The sequence below is a fragment of the Lepidochelys kempii genome, chromosome 3 (assembly GCF_965140285.1).
Source record: "Lepidochelys kempii isolate rLepKem1 chromosome 3, rLepKem1.hap1, whole genome shotgun sequence".
Taxonomy (NCBI): Eukaryota; Metazoa; Chordata; order Testudines; family Cheloniidae; genus Lepidochelys; species Lepidochelys kempii.
The window spans coordinates 39,532,441-39,549,442 of NC_136382.1; the positions used below are offsets into that span (position 1 = coordinate 39,532,441).

The following is a 17,002-nucleotide window of genomic DNA, read 5'->3' on the forward strand; positions in this document are numbered from 1 at the left end:
GTCTTTGTGTCTAGGCTCCCAGTTTTAAAGCCCTGCTCCCAAAATATGTGGCTTTATACACATGGCCAAATGCTCATTGGTTAGAGTTTTTCAAATAACCCGCCCCGCACTAGTCCATTTTTAAAAGGCTCTGGTTTAAAATTTTGGGAGTACAGGATAGGTTCAACAACTGCATTCTGTGACCTAGCTGTAAAATAGCTACAGATTGGTCCACTGAAAGGAGGGACTAGCTCCCCAGGAGCACCACCCAGAACAGCTATCATTTCACTACCAGCAGTCGCTGGGGTAGGATGTTTCGCTCTGCATGTGTTCAGTAACACAGACTCTCTTACTGCTTTATTTTTTTCTCTCTTTACAATCCTCTCTCCTTTCTCTACCTCCCCAAATAACCTTTCTTTCCTTTTTTTCCTCTAAACCTTACCCAGACTTTCTTTTATCATCTTAAACTCTCTCACTGTAGTCTTTCAACCTTTTTCTCTAAATGTATCCAAGCACAAACACACACAACACTCCCCCATTCAAATACAAGAACATTTTTTTTTCAAAATGGCCAATGGCACCAAACTTCAGCACCAACGGAAACAGGGTTGGAGGGCGGAAAATAAGTCCCAAAGGGGGCGTGGAAACCTGTCAAAAATGCATGGTGATGAATGCTATCGAGCTGTATACTACTCCTGTGTGTGTGCTAGAGAAGGCTTGAGGACCTGGCACAGCAAGGAGAGAGTGAGAAAGCCCAGGCTGATGGAATGGGTGGGCTCAATGGGACCCCAGTATAACAATAGCATCCTGGATGGGGGGCGTCCAACATCACAGTGGCGGAGCAAGCAGGGTAATGTACACAGCTTGATGCTCCGAGAGCCTGGTGGTGATTTTAAGTGAGTTTTAAGAGTGTTGGCTAGAGAAGAAAGGGGTTACTGGTTTATTTTCTGTTTGCTTATTTTGGGCAAGGGAAATAGGGACAAAAGAAGTAAGAAAATAAGTGAAGCTACCAAAAAGTTGGAGCTCCACAGGTTGCAAGAAGAAGAAAACAAAAAGATGCATAAGAGACAGATGGAATTAAAACAGATGGAAATTGATAAGAAAAAAGCATCCCCCCAGAGAGCCATGGAGCTGGGACAGCTAGAGGCTGACAAAGAAATGGAGGCAGAACAGGCCAGGCATAAAGCTGCTCTGGAACTGACGGATAGGTTGAGGAAGCCCAGGCTGGTGGAATGGGCAGGCTCAGTGGGACTCCAGTATATCAGGTGGCACCCCAGATGGAGGGGTGCAAACTGTCACAGCAAGGAAAAGAGAAGAAACAAAAGATAAAGAATTAATTAGTCTAAGAAATCTTAAGAGCAACTATGTTGACACAAACTGTCCAGATCATTAGTTTCCAAAACGAATTAAACAAAGGAAAGAAGGAACAGGAAAAAATTATTCAAGAAATGAGGGAATGGAAACAAAAGGCAACAAATAGGCAGGTCACAGTGAGAGTTGTTCTCTTAGATGCAGGAGAAAAAGGGGAAGTGACTCATGAGGCACGTAAAAAACAAACATTAAAAGAGGAATTAAGAGTGAATAGAGGAGTAATAGCAGCAATAAAGTCTGGTAGTAACCAGTGGATCAGCGACGAAACAGAATCAGATGAAGAGGGTTTTGATTCTCCCTCTTACAACAATTCAGAAGAGTTTCCCTCAGGACCTTATGGTCCACTAAGCAAAGAACTGAAAGAATTACAAAAGCCGCCTTCTATGGCCCCAATAGTTACAACTATTGTTACTAAAACTACTGCACATGGCAATGAGGGAGGATGAGAAGAGCAAACGGAGGAAAGATCCTATACCCCGGAACAAATTAAGGCCTTAGGGAAATCCATGGGTTTTCTAAATAAGAATACCATAGTCAGGTACTTAGCCAAAGCATTAGGGATGCATGGGTTAACAGGAAGAAACTTTTGAGCTTTGATAAAAGAATGTATTAGCTCAGAAGACTTTGCTGAACTTCCTTGCAAAATCCAGGGTAGAGGACAAAGAGAAATGTGATAGAGGAAGAAATACTGAAATTCTTCTCCCTAATGAAGACCCAGTTGTGTGGTTCCATAAGGAAAGACAACAAACAGGGGAAAGGCCAGAACAAACATTCTGGGCTAACCCCATTATGATGCCATACAATTCAAAAGAGCCTTGTTGCTCGGACTCAATCAGATTTTGAGACTGGCTATCGTCTCTGACCACCCTGAACTTACCTCATTACATGAAATTGAAAAGGCAAAAAGGTTATATAAAATACAAAGGGAAACTTTCCCATCCCCAAAGAAAAAAACAGAGTATCTGTAGTAACATTATCCAATAATGGCCTACAGGGAAAAAGAGATAAAAGAATGGGACAGCATAACTTAAGCAGAGGAGAACAAAGAATAGAGTAAAAGAAAAGTAAAAAGCTTGTTGCTCATGAGAAAAAGAAAACTTTTGATTTAGGTAGAAATTGGCTTTGGAAAAAATTGTCACAATACGAGCCTAGGGATCAGATTAATGGGTTGCCCACTGAAGAACTGCTACGAAGATTGGCAAGTCATGAAGTCAAAAAATCACATCTACGGCTCCCCAACACTCCAAAGATCATGGAATCATAGAACTGGAAGGTCATCTAGTCCAGTCCCCTGCACTCATAGCAGCACTAAGTATTATCTAGACCATCCCTGACAAGTGTTTGTCTAACCTGCTCTTAAATATCTCCAATGATGGAGATTCCACAACCTCCCTAGCAATTTATTCCAGCACTCATCCTTTGTAATTTGACCTAGTTTCTACTTTTTGTAGGACTCTTTTTTGATTTTTAGATCATTGAAGATCTCCTAGTTAAGCCAGGGTGATCTTTTGCCATACTTCCTATCTTTCCTACATAGTGGGATAGTTTGCTCTTATGCCCTTAATAATGTCTCTTTGAAAAACTGTCACTGTCATCATCTGTTTTTCTCCAGACTTGCTTCCCATGGAATCTTACCTACCAACTCCCTGTCTCCGTTCTTGAAATCCATTGCCTTTATTTTGCTGTTCTCCCTCCTACCATTTCTTAGAATCATTAACTCTTCCATTTCATGATCACTTTCACCCAAGCTGCCTTCCACTTTCAAATTCTCAACCAGTTCCTCCCTATTTGTCAAAATCAAATCTAGAACAGCCTTTTCCCCTAGTAGCTTTCTCCATCTTCTGAAATAAAAATTGTCTCCAATACATCCCAAGAACTTGTTGGATAATCTGTGCCCGGCTGTGCTCTGTCTGAGTAGTTGAAGTCCCCCTCACCACCAAGTCTTGTGATGTGGATGATCGTGTTAATTGTTTAAAAAAAAGCCTCATCCACCTCTTCTTCCTGATTAGGTGGTCTGTATTAGACCCCTACCATGATATCATCCTTGGTTTTTACCCCTTTCAGCCTTACCCAGAGACTTTCATCTAGTCTGTCTCCTATTTCCATCTCACCTCAGTCCAAGTGTATACATTTTTAATATGTAGGGCAACACCTCCTCCCTTTTTTCCCTGCCTGTCCTTCCTGAGCAAGCTGTACCTTTCTACACCAATATTCCAGTCATGCGTATGAACCCACCAAGTAACCTAACAGCCAGGCATTCACTTCCAGGATTCATCTGCCTCTGCCTGGGTCCCTACCCTTGACCAGAAGTATAGAAGAGAACACCACCTATGCTGAGAGAATGGCTGAGAGAATGTCACCCCATTGAAAGAGCAACCAATCAGAGGCTGAGAAAACTCTATATCACTCAGAGATGACCAATCAGAGACAAGCTGGGTAGGCTGAAATTGTATATAAGGCAACAGGCAAGTAGGCTGAACTTGTAGTGGTTCGAGACCTTCAAGAATAGAAACTGCAAGTCTCCTATTTTGGAAGAAAAGGGTTCCTAGTCAGCTTTGGGTGCAGTCTTGTGAAGCTTTGGGAGGGGTTGCTTTGGGGTTCCAGAAAGACACTGCCTGCAAGAAGCCTCAGGAAGCAGCAGCAAGAGAACCCTGAGGTTGTCCTGGTGACAGTTGCTGTAACAACCAAGCCAACGGCCTCCACCAGCATCAGCTCTAAAACTGATGCTGGAGGACTAGTCACTCCCTGAACTGTCTGCCAGATCAAGCTTTAGTATTGTGTCTCACCTGAGAGGAACAGCACTGAGACAGAGCAGAAGGACCTTGAAGATTCAAGAGATACTGAAGAATAATAGAAGTGTAATTTTTCATCTATTGTTAAGGAATGTGGGTTTTGCTTGTAAATAAAGTTGGATGCCAGTGGTCTGAGTGAGATCTTCCCTACTGATCTGGTAGCCACTTGGCCAGCGCCTACGGAATGTTTAAATGTCAAATGGTAAATGTTTATTGTTAGTGTTAGATGTTAAATGTTACTGATAGTGTTAAGTGAATGATTACCTTGTGATAGATTATATAGTCTGTATCAGTTATTTGATGCACTGTTTTATTTTTAAACTGTAATTCTTGCTTTACTCATTTCCTATTGTTTTTATGTATCTACCTAATCCCGTTAATAAATGGTTATTTCTATTTTTAAAGAATTTCTGTTTGTTTGTGTCAATCCTTGAGCAGAAGGTGGTATCTGTGTCCTTTCAGGGGTCAGCAAGACTATGTTGCTCTGGGGAGCACTCTGCGGGTCAGAGACAAGCCCCTTGGGAAAACCCTAGCAATTCCTTTAGAGCGGACCACAACCTTGTTTACCCTTTGTCAGACAAATCTGTGGGTAATTTAATTGGCATCTAAAATCTTTAAGGTAACAGTTGGGGTATTCTGAGTCCCCATAACTTCCCCTTACCAGGACCAACAGGGTGTAGTTGAATAGCCAAATAAGGAAAAGGCATAATATGGGGAAAAGTGGTTAAATCTGGATAATGGCAGTGTACTTTGGTGATAACAGACCAATGGATGCAATTATTGAAATCCATTGCTGAAATGCATACACAGATGGGAATAGCACTTAAAGCAAATGCTCAACAAATGGATAAGAAGATGGGACCAATCTTGCACCCTCAGGAATAGCAGATACGGGACAAGATCATGTACAGGCAATTTAAAGAAAAAGATCATGTGCTTAGCCCTATATGGGAAGGACCAGTAAGAATAGTAAATAAAGCAAGTCCCACAGTGTATCAGTTAGATATTCAACAAGGGGAAAAGAAAGTTTCTAAATGGTTCCATTCATCACAATTAAAAAAAGTGGAAGGGAGACCAAAAATAGTTACAATAATATCTCTCTTGTTATAGAGACAGGCAAAAGATAAGTTAGGAAAAATGCAGAGCGAAGGAGTATGGAACAAGATGTGGGATGAGGAAGATTGGTATCCACTTCCATTCCCTCTACCTGGATAGAATGAGATTTAGAGGAGTTCCTGGAAACTTTACCTGGTCTGTGACCAGCGGTTTTGCCTCAGTTGCCTGAAATGCCTTACAATTCAAACTGGGAATTTGCAGAAAAACCTCGGAAAGGGGTTTAAAATTGGAAAAATTATAAACTGCTTAACTGAACATAAAATGGGTGGTGATAATATCAGGATCCTTTGTCATGCTTAGGATAATAATTAGTTTTAGAAATAAATCTTTAATTAAATAAAAATTAAGAATAGTTTAAATTAGAAAATACAATGATGGCAGCTATAGGGGTTATGTAATGGGAAATCCCATGGGAATGTATGGGAGCCCATAGAAATAAATAGGGATGATGCAATCAAGGCAAGGTATTGCATCCCATAGAAATACACTGTAGCCCATAGAAACAAATAGGACTTCCAGACAGGAAGTAGCTAGGGGTCATCTAAAGGTCTATAGCAGCTTCACAGCACATGCTCACGAGCATTGTTCTCAAGCAGCTCTTACAGAAGCAGCAGCAGTCCACACAAGGTTCTGAGGTTGCCCTGACAACGGCCATTTCTGCCACTCCACCAACAGGAGGCCACCACAGCAGCTACCAATCAGGCTTCCATATCTGCCATCTGAGGAGAAACTTCACCTCAGCAGGAGCAAGCGGCCACCCAACGCAGCCACTATCATCTGTGATTCAACCCCTACAAACGGCGATCTCTAGCTACTGACATAGCTGAAGGACCCTTGTAAGACAACTCAGAGGGACTTTTAAGAAGCCTTCTGTAAGTCTTTTATCTTAGCATCGCAGAGCGTATGGGTGCCAAGTGTAAATGAAGTTGGATGTATGTGGTCTGAGTGAGATCTTCTCCCTACCCATCTAATAATTGCCTGATCAGCACTTGTTGGATGCTTAGTATTAAGTATTTAGTATTAAATGTTTAACTGATATATTTTCACGTTTTATTGTTCTATTGTTATAAGGCATAGAGCAGTGGTGGGCAACATGCGGCCCGCAGGGTGCACGTTGCCCATCAGGGTAATCTGATTGCGGGCCATGAGACATTTTGCTGACATTCCTGGCCAATGGGAGCTATGGAAAGCGTCAGGCTACAGGGAAAGGAAGCGGATGTGCTCTGTCTTTACTAATATGTTCCAGTGTCCAACAGTTTGAAAACATCTAAGGTCAGAAATAAAATAGATCAGATAAATACCTTTAATCAAAAAAATGACAACCAAAAAGAGAAAGCTAGAAGACGAAGATCGAGAATTTCAAAATGATTGGACTGAGTCTTACGCTTGTATAGCGAGTTCAGCTGGACTCCCATTGTGCCTCATTTGCAACGAGAAATTATCCAACAATAAGAACTCAAACCTAGAAAGACATTTTGAAAAGAAAGATCGGACGTTTGCTGAAACCTATCCAGCTGGAGATGTGAAGAAAAAAGCAGTAGAGGAGCTCCGATGCAAAGCAGAGTAAACAAGATGTACGTTTGCTAAATGGATGAAGGCGGCAAGCAGAACCACTACTGCTAATTTCGTGGCATCTCAAGAAATCGTCAGAAGAGGGAAGCCATTCACAGATGGAGAATATGTGAAAGAATGTTTCATTAAAACATCTGAGCACCTCTTTGGTGATTTTAAAAACAAAGATGAAATAGTTAAGAAAATTAGAGAAATGCCATTATCTGCGAAGACTGTAAAGGACAGAACTATTAAGATGGCAACAGACGATCAGCACCAGGTTTTTCTATTCCCTGCGATGAGACATGCGATGTGGATGACATCACTCAGGTTGCCTTACTCGGCAGATACGTTAAAGATCAAGGTCCTCTAGAAGACTCAAAGGACAAACTTGGAGCAAAGATATTGCATCTGCTGTCACTGAACATCTGAAACAAAAATATATTGACATAAACAGAATAATTTCTATTGCTACAGATGGAGCACGGTGCATGAAGATTTCATTTCTTTACTTAAAAAAAGTATGGAGCACGATGTAATTTCATTTCACTGCATAACCCACCAAGTGCCAAGAGGCACTGTGTGCACAAACTTTTCCAGAGGAAATCTCAAAAGTAATGGAAATGGTCATGCAGATCATTTACAAAATAATCATCGGCAGTTTTGTGAGTTTCTTTGAGAAGTGAACAGCCAATATTCTGATCTTCTCATGTATATCAAGGTAAGATGGCTTTCCAGAGGCACAGTCCTGGTGAGGTTTGTGTCATGTCTTGAGGAAATTAGGGTGTTCCTCCAAGAAAAGGGCCTTAAATATACAGCACTAACAGATCCTCAGTGGCTGCAGAAATTCAGTTTCATGGTGGATTTACCTTCTCTTTTAAACGTGTTCAATCAGAAGCTACATAGGGAAAAGGAAATACTGCAATTTCGCTTCTGAAAGAAGTTCTTTCATTTGAATGAAAGCTGTCTTTGTTCGCAAGGAACATTGAGACTGGCATGCTAGTGCATTTCCCAACACTGAAGCAATACAAACAAATGACTGTGACTTTGACATTAAGTTCCTTGCAGAAACAGTCATCCAAATGCAAGCTGCCTTTTCTGACTGATTTCATGAGTTCAGAAGGGAAAAGGCCACTTTGTCATTTCTGTTGAAACCGCTTGAAGCTGACACTTCTGCATTAAATTTGTAGAAACAGATCAACTCAAGTAGTGGACATGCAAGACAAGGATTTATGGAATTCAAAATTGAAAGATCTTGTCACTGAACTCGAAAATCTGGAAAGGCAGAAATCCACCCTGGGGCTACAACACAAGTGGTCTGAAATGGATGACCTTAAATGGCAAGACCAGATAGAATCATAGAATATCAGGGTTGGAAGGGACCTCAGGAGGTCATCTAGTCCAACCCCCTGCTCAAAGCAGGTCCGATCCCCAATTAAATCATCCCAGCCAGGGCTTTGTCAAGCCTGACCTTAAAAACTTCTAAGGAAGGAGATTCCACCACCTCCCCAGGTAACGCATTTCAGTGTTTCACCACCCTCCTAGTGAAAAAGTTTTTCCTAATATCCAACCTAAATGTTCAATGACTTCCATTGCACTTCAATGTTTGGAATTGTCTACCAGATCGTACAGTCATCTGAAGAAATACATATTTGGGCTTCTCTCAATCTTCGGTTAATGTACTTCTGTGAACAAGTGTTTTCCAACATGAATTTCATCAAAAATAAACTGAGGAGCCAAGTGCAAGATATTAGTCTTGAGTTCTGCTTGAAAATGAAAATTACAGAATATTCACCGAACATTGAGCAACTCTCTAAAGATGTCCAACAGCAGAAGTCACATTAAAAGTATTGGTGAGTAGCAATAACTTTAATATGTTCAATTATTATTATTAGTTGATAAATTTTAACTCTACAAGAAGCTTTGCATCTCATGTAGCTCTCGAAATATTTTGGTCAAAGACAAAAACAAAAAATGGCTCTTCTTTTTTGAAAAGTTGCTGACTCTTGACCCAGACAAGACAGAGGGATTATACAAGAGCTGTAAGTTTGATTTTCTATCAATTTTAAAGAATAACTTTGTGTGCATATGTCAATAAAGCTGGATGCCTGCTTTTAAGTGTGACTTACTCAACCCCATTCTGTGAGAGGCCGACCACTGCTCACAGAATAGTAACTGTTAATTCAGTTTTCTTTAATGCTATATTGTAGTGCTGTTTTATGCATATGCATCAGGGACTTGTATGGTACTTTGTAATAAGTCCATTTTTTTATTAGAGGCCTTATGCATATGTATAAAAAATTCAGTGTGTGCAAATAAAACAACATTGTATTTGTCTTAGTCTGTAGTCTCTTGTACCAGTTAAAAGTATGATCTCAAAGAGTAATCCAATTGTGCTTTATTACCTCTTATACATTGTATTTTTTCCCTTTTCATTTCTGCTTTAATTGAACATACTATAACCACCTAATTTTCTCTCAATAAATAAGACTTTGTTTTTGAAGATTTACTGCTTGCTTGTCTATTCTTGATTGGAGGGCTGTATCCGTGTTCTTTCAAGGGTCAGCAAAGTTAACTTGCTTCCCTGGCAATTCCTTTAGGGCGGGTTGGTTACCGGTTTAGGTAAATTGGAAATTAAAGTTGTAAATTAGAAATATTATTTTAGGCAGTGTACCTGGCTTAATATAATTGAATTAAAATCTTCTGGTAACAACTGTTCCATGAATTTTGCCTTTGACCAATATGTAACATCTGCCTAGATGGACCCTTGGTCTGATACAGTATGGCAATGCCTGTTTTCCTACAAAGTTTACACACGAACTCTGCACTGGCTACCACTAAGCATCACATACAAAATTCTAAACAGCCTGGGCCCACCTATGGGAGGCAACGACTTCCATTGTACTTGGAGCTTGTCAGAAACATAGGGACCTTTGTCTTCGGCAACCCACTAAATCTAAACTGGGCCAAATTCACCAGAGTGTTCCACTCATAAAAAGAGAATCTACATCCTGGACTTGCTGATGTTTGTGTGGCCTTACAGTTAGTTCCAGGTATAGCACACTTCAGTCTGCAGTCTAGTCCAAATGTAAAGATGGGGCCATAGGTGTGCGCACGGGGTGTGCCGGATGTGCTCAGGCACACCCTAATCAGGGCTGCCCCAAGTGCAAAAAAAAAAAAAAGGGACAGCCGGATTGCCAGAGATGGGGGGCACGGGAGTCCGGGGTAGGGGGGGCCCTGGCCCGGCCTCTCTTCTCTGCCTCTGTTCTCCCCCGAGGGAGCAGAAGCTTGGTGGTGCTGCGCACCCCAGGCTGTGTCCTGCTGCTCCACAGCAGCCAAGCTCCTGCTTCTTCCCTCAACATGCAGCATACTCGCCCCTCCTCCTCTCACTCTCTCTCCCTGCCCCCGTTCAGCTGTGTACTGGGGAGAGAGAGGAGGAAGCGGAGAAGAGGCGGGGGCAGGGCCTTGGGAACAGGGGTGGAATCCCTTCTCCAGCCCCCTGCTGTGAACGGCTCAGAACAGGGGGCTGGGAGAACCCCCACAACTTCAGCCCACCTCCCCAGCCCTGACCCCAGCACCCCCCTCCCACACACCCAACCCTCTGCCCTGACTCCTGCACCCTCCAACCTCAGCCCTGACTCCTGCACCCCTCACACACCCTGCCCTGACTCCTGCACCCCCTCACACACTCCAGCCCTCTGCCCTGACTCCTGCACCCCCCACAACCCCAGTCCTGACTCCTGCACCTCCACACATACCCAACCCCCCACACCCCATCTCCTGACTCCTGCACCCCCACACATACCCCCCAAGCCCCATGCCCTGATTCCTGCACCCCCCCACACCCCCACCCCCACCCTGAGCACCAAATGGGGAGCTCCTGCGCCCTCCTGCCCATATATTCACCTGCACCCCTTGCACTAAATGGAAGCTGCCCCAGGTAAGTGCTTCCTATTCCTTACATGGGCGTGTACTTGGCACAGTTCACGCCCGCCCTAGACACCTGTCCCTTTTGCGCATGAGGGAGACACTGGTGCATGTATATCTGGCGTGCGTCAGGTTGCAGCCCCTATTCTGGCTCCTTCTAGATATATTATTTTCCACTGCTCAATCCATTCACACATCAGGGCAGAGTTCCTCTGGGCAGCATCTGCTGGCTCCCTTGACACCTTAGAGGAGTGGTGGGTTTTCTGCTTGGTGTCCCCATCAGGTTCCCCTCGTTTAGCCCTGTGACCTCACTCCCGTTCCTGTTATATCTTTAGTTGTCCCCCACAAACATTTAGAATCCCGGACCTATACATCCTCCCCTTAAGCTGTGGGGAGATCCTTTAGCTTCTGCCAGCCCACTTCTTGGATCCCAACAGGACCACACTTCTAGGGCTACAGAGCTGACATGGGGAGTGGGAGGCAGCTGCTATCAACTTCTGGCCAGGTTTACTTCGACTCAGGTCCGGGTGCACTACAGCGTGGATGCCTAGAGCCCTAGATTCCACCACAGAACAAAAAATTTGTAACCTAGGATTAAAATGCAATGTAGACGCTCAAGTCCAGGGTTCCCTCACATGGGTCTGCTGACTGGACTCCGAATAACCCCAGTGTTTTACACTGCAATGTAGACATATCCAGAGGCACTGAATAACTGTAGTGCTGACAGAAAGATGTTTCTTCTGCTTCACCCTCTTCCCAGGCCCCGTTTATCACAGTCACCTATTTCCCACAACAGACACCCCTTCCCACCCATAGACGTGCTACCCGGGCTGTGGAAGGGAACTGAGCACCCCAGCAGGATAGGAGCCAAACGTAAGGGCGCGCACCTCCCCACCCTGCTCCAGCGCCAGGCAGGCAGCAATGATCGCGGGAACGCCTCCCAGAGCGGCCCTGCCCAACACCCCCTGGCAGCCCTGCGAGAATGGGGCACCAGGGTAGCTTGGCTGCGCTGTGTAAGTGCAGGAGAAGGGTGACCCCCCCAACAGACACCTGCCGAGCCGGGAACGAGGCTGCGCAGAAAACACCAACACCCGCTACCCCTTATCGCGCGCGCGCTCGCTGTCTTGCCCTGTATGTGCTGTGAAAGGCCGCGAGCCCTAACGTCGTTTCCCCATCTATCTCGCGGGATTTCCCCCCTAACTTCTCGCGAGAATGAAGGGAGGCGGCCTCGGCAGAGATGGAGCCGCCGCAGCGCGTGCCTACCGGCCTCCCCGCGATACTGGCGGTAACTTCCCCCGCCCACCCTGGCGAGGGGAGAGAGAGAGTGCGCGCGCGGGGGTGGGGGATCTTCATCAAGCACGGGAGGGAGGGGCCGTGGGGCGGGGCGATGGATGGGTGAGGCCGGGGATCTGTGCGGAGCCGGTGGGTGGGGGGCGGTGAGGGGGGTATTAACGGGGCCCCGCTGGGGGGGACTGTTGGGCTCTGGTACCTCAGTGTGTGGAAGAGGGGGAATTCGGCTGCCTTTGGGGCAGTAATCAGGGACCTCTGGTACGTGACGTACCGGGCGTTATTGGGCTCTCTCCCGTATTCTGGCGGCGGAAGGGGCTCTCTGGGCATGAGGGAGTGAAGCTGTCCAACCCCTCCTCACACAGGCCCAATTATGGGTGTCCCTGGCCTCCGAATGTATGCGAGGCCCTACTTTGCAAACACTGGTGATGTGAGGCATCCCACTGCGTGGAAGTGAAGTGACTCACACGTGTAAGTGTCCGTAATGTCACAGACCAGTCTGTTTTACTTCATTTTCTTTCTTTCTTTCTTTAAAGGAAGCTTTAAGTTGGGGCTGTCTGCTTTCATGTTAAATCGTTTTCTTAATCTGCATTCCAAGGCTGAGCTTTTCTGATGTCAGTAATTTAGAAGAGTAAAGTAAAATTCCAGGTTTGCCAGGAACACACGTAAACCGTCTAAGATTGTTATATTGTTAATACGTAAGCCTAGAGTAACAAGGTTAGTGTGGGTACACGCAAGATGAAAGTTTTTTCTCTTTCGTAAAAGTTTCTTAGTTGATTTTATGTTTTGTCTGCAGCAGACAGACTGGTCTGAACCATGGCTGTTGGGACTTGCAGTTTTCCACATCCTCTGCTTTCTGATCACTTACTTTTCATTCCAGCGCTACCACCTGCAGATAGGGCATTTTCTCTGCATGGGTGAGTAGAGAATTAATAACTTACCTGAGTTTGTGTTTCAGTTTGAAATCGGCATCCATATCTTTAAAGTTATATATATTATTATACACCTTCTCTATTGCACACTAGTGATTATAATTTTGTTTGCGTTCATTTGTTATTATATACGATCACACATCACTTAGTAATGTAATATACCACTCAACAGTGTGTGTGTGTGTTTGTATGTGTGTATATATATATATATGTGTGTATGTGTGTATATATATATATATGTGTATATATATATATATATATATAACTTCCCCCTTTTTACTATAATAGGCCAGATTTATTTGTGCCCTGTTTCCCAAACAGCTTGAACTAGTAACTCAAAAAAATAGTTTAAATCTTTTGGTCTTGTTGAAGACTTGGCTTTGCTTAATTTAGGGTGGTTTTGTGGTTGAGAATTATTTAGCAGTTAAGTGGTTTGTATGTACTTTGTGTCTATATTGGCCGCATTGAAGATGACAAAGTTGAATAGCAAGGAGGTAGTCTTGGGAAGAATGGGGACTCTGTGTTTTTTTAAAGTGTTTACTGTATGGTAGCCTTGTCTGAACACAGAAGTTTAAATAAGCATGTTCGGTAATTGATCAGCAACGTAACAACGTTAACCAGTACGACTTTAAGTGAGGAGTTACTATATATAAAAATGTGTATAGACTCGGAACTGATCACCAGCTGTGCATTTGTCAAGAAATGTTCAACCTAATATTAGTTTCCTTCTGTGATCCAGTTGCCTTGGTGTATTGTGCTGAATATATCAATGAACTGGCTGCTATGAATTGGAGGTAATTACATTAACTTTTATTTTCATATTTAAATTTTGCTTTTATTGGGAATGCTGGTTTTTCTGTACAGTCCTCAAAGGCAATTTCTAAATGAAGTGTCACATCCCTCAACAGTGGAAAGTAGGATAATGAATGGTTTCATTAGTTAACCAAAAAAAACATTAAAATTATAATACAATATGTGCTAAGTATTATATTTTGTTTAGTAGTGTATACCTAACTCTTATCCTTAAGTGAGAAAATGGATTGTTTTTATGCTTTGACCATCTTTAAAAATAACTTTACAGATTCAGGTTACTTGGTTTTTGTTTTAGTTCAAACTAACCCCAGAAAACGTGTGAAAACTCTTAAGTAACAAGTGAAAACAAGGTTAGGTGTGTTTTTGAGAGGAGGTGGAAGGTATTTTTGCTTTTGGTCATGAAATTCATCCATATTTTTATTTGTGCAAGAACATTGAAATTTTTGCATGATTGGTCTCTACTCAAGAGACATAATGCTGGAACAGCAAGTTGTGATAAAACTTGTCTGTTTATATGTCTGAGTCAAGCCTGGGTGAAGTGGGAGGTATGACTTACTGAGGTCAAACTTGGGTGCCTAAAACAAAGCACGTAGGGCCAGATTTTTAAGGGTATTTAGGCACAAAGTTGCACATGGGCAGCTGGTGGAATTTTCAAAAGTGCACAACTACCTAACTGCCACTGAAATCAATGGAGTTAGACACCTAATTGCTTTTTAGAATCCCATTAGATCTGCCTCTGTCAAGGTTCCTCCCCCACTCTGAACTCTAGGGTACAGATGTGGGGACCTGCATGAAAACCTCCTAAGCTTACTTTTACCAGCTTAGGTTAAAACTTCCCCAAGGTACAAATTAATTTTATCTTTTGTCCTTGGAATAACCACTGCCACCACCAAAAACTAACTAGGTTTACTGGGAAACGTAGTTTGGACACGTCTTTCCCCCCCAAAATCCTCCCAACCCTTGCACTCCACTTCCTGGGAAAGGTTTGGTAAAAAGCCTCACCAATTTGCGTAGGTGACCTCAGACTCAAACCCTTGGATCTGAGAACAATGAAAAAGCATTCAGTTTTCTTACAAGAAGACTTTTAATAGAAATAGAAGTAAATAAGAGTAAAGGAATCACCCCTGTAAAATCAGGATGGTAGGTACCTTACAGGGTAATTAGATTCGAAACATAGAGAATCCCTCTAGGCAAAACCTTAAGTTACAAAAAAGACACACAAACAGAAATAATCATTCTATTCAGCACAATTCTTTTCTCAGCCATTTAAAGAAATCATAATCTAACGCATACCTAGCTAGATTACTTACTAAAATTCTAGGACTCCATTCCTGGCCTATCCCCAGCAAAAGCAGCATATAGACAGAGAGACACAGACCCTTTGTTTCTGTCCCTCCTCCCAGCTTTTGAAAGTATTTTGTCTCCTCATTGGTCATTTTGGTCAGGTGCCAGCGAGGTTACCTTTAGCTTCTTAACCCTTCACAGGTGAGAGGATTTTTCCTCTGGCCAGGAGAGATTTTAAAGGGGTTTACCCTTCCCTTTATATTTATGACAGCCTCTCTAGGTGCCTATATGCCTTTAAAAATCTGGCTCTTAATCTGTATTTAGACACCTAAAAAAAATTGGCCTGATTTTTTTCAGAGGTACTGAGCATCTATATCTTCCCATGACTTATGAGAGCTATAGGTGTGCATCACCCTGAAAATTAGGTGTTTTTTATTTAGACATCTAACTATTGATATGTGTGCCAAACTTAAGATATGAATGCTTGAAAATTCTGGCCCGAATGCTTAAATACTTCATGTATTCAAATATCGGGAATAATTGAAATTGGTGCCTACAAAAGAAGGGCTATTTCATAAATGTAAGTGTGTGTTTTCTTTCTGATGCGTAAGCATAGCTTCCTAATGTGAATGTGCACAGACAATTTTCAAAGAGGAAGTTGTATCTATTAGTCACTTTGGGTATGTCTACACTGCAGTTGCGTACCCACAGCTGGCCCATGCAAGCTGACTTGGGCTTGCGAGGCTTAGGCTAGGGAGTTAATGTGGTAGCCCAAGTCAGCTGTCACAGGCCAGCTGCAGGTTTTTAATTGCAGAGACATACCGTCAGTTGCGGTGTAGATGTTGGGGCTCAGTTTGCAGCCTATCCATTAGGATCCAATGTGGGGAGGCTCCTTGAGCCCAGGCTGCAGCCGAGCCCAAACATCTACACGGAAGATAAACATCCCGAGTCAGCTGGCACAGGCTAGCTGCAGGTTTTTTAATTGCAGTGTACATATACCCTCAATTCTACCACATTAACAAAAATATTGTGCAGAAGTGAAAGGGTAGAATTGGTTACAGTATGCATACAGGCAGAACATACATGTACAGGAATTATTTTTTATTGAAATGTAATGTATGAAGTATGCTGAGTAACACATGTTTTATTTATTTCAGGTTATTTTCTAAATACCAATATTTCGATTCAAGAGGGATGTTTATTTCCCTAGTATTTTCAGCTCCCTTGCTGTTGAATGCTATAATAATAGTGGTATGTGTTTAATTTAAGTTTATATTTTCAATAAAGCAGATTATAAATTTAATGTGTCCACATTATATGTAAATATATTTACTTTTTCAGGTTACCTGGGTTTATAAAACATTGAATGTAATGACTGAATTGAAGAACCTACAGCAAAAAAGAAGAGCAGAAAAAGAAAAGAAAAAGTGAATATTGATTTATTTTTAATAACACTTTATGTAACCATTCCTTCCATTTTATTAATATACATATATATATGGTACTCTTTCCCACCCACCCCCGTCTTGAACTCTGGGCTTGTCAGCTACAAATGGTCATTGTTTACATGTGATATGAATATGGCCATGCAAACAGAAAAAATCTGATCTTAAAAAACCTTCATGCTCTTTACCATACAGTAGTTTGTTTTGTGCTGAGCCAATGTTTTAGCCTCTGCTAGATTAGACTTTCATATCTTCTGCTCAATAATCACTAGTCTATAAATTATATACTTATTTAATAGGCTGCTCATTAAGGGTCTGATTTGATATCCATGTAAAGTTAATTGGAGCTTTGGTACGGATTTCAGTGGGTACAGGATTATACCCCATCTGTGCTTACAGTGCTTTATTATGAAATTAAAGTGTCAATACATTGAAAAACAACTGTAAAAAAAAGTGTTGTGGATCTCGTGCATCCCACCAGGTGTATGTTAATAAGCAACTTTTA

At 42.5% G+C, this 17,002-nt stretch overlaps 1 protein-coding gene across 14 annotated transcripts in view; it reads left to right on the forward strand.

The window, feature by feature from the left end:
- Positions 1–11,939: 11,939 nt before the first annotated feature.
- TMEM18 (transmembrane protein 18) overlaps positions 11,940–17,002 on the forward strand; it is a 70,950-nt gene continuing 65,887 nt past the window's right edge. For 7 of the 14 annotated variants that reach the window (XR_012157938.2, XM_073336155.2, XM_073336145.2 and 4 more), the window contains exons 1-5: positions 11,940–12,021; positions 12,820–12,940; positions 13,695–13,749; positions 16,210–16,303; positions 16,394–16,479. Coding sequence is in view for 13 of the 14 variants with exons in the window: in XM_073336155.2 (XP_073192256.1) it covers positions 11,974–12,021; positions 12,820–12,940; positions 13,695–13,749; positions 16,210–16,303; positions 16,394–16,479 (404 nt within the window). In the remaining variant the exon portion in view is untranslated. Of the gene's footprint in view, positions 12,022–12,188; positions 12,495–12,559; positions 12,741–12,819; positions 12,941–13,694; positions 13,750–16,209; positions 16,304–16,393; positions 16,939–17,002 lie in introns of those variants that run through there. The other 7 variants (XM_073336149.2, XM_073336151.2, XM_073336152.2 and 4 more) reach the window with 7 other exon arrangements.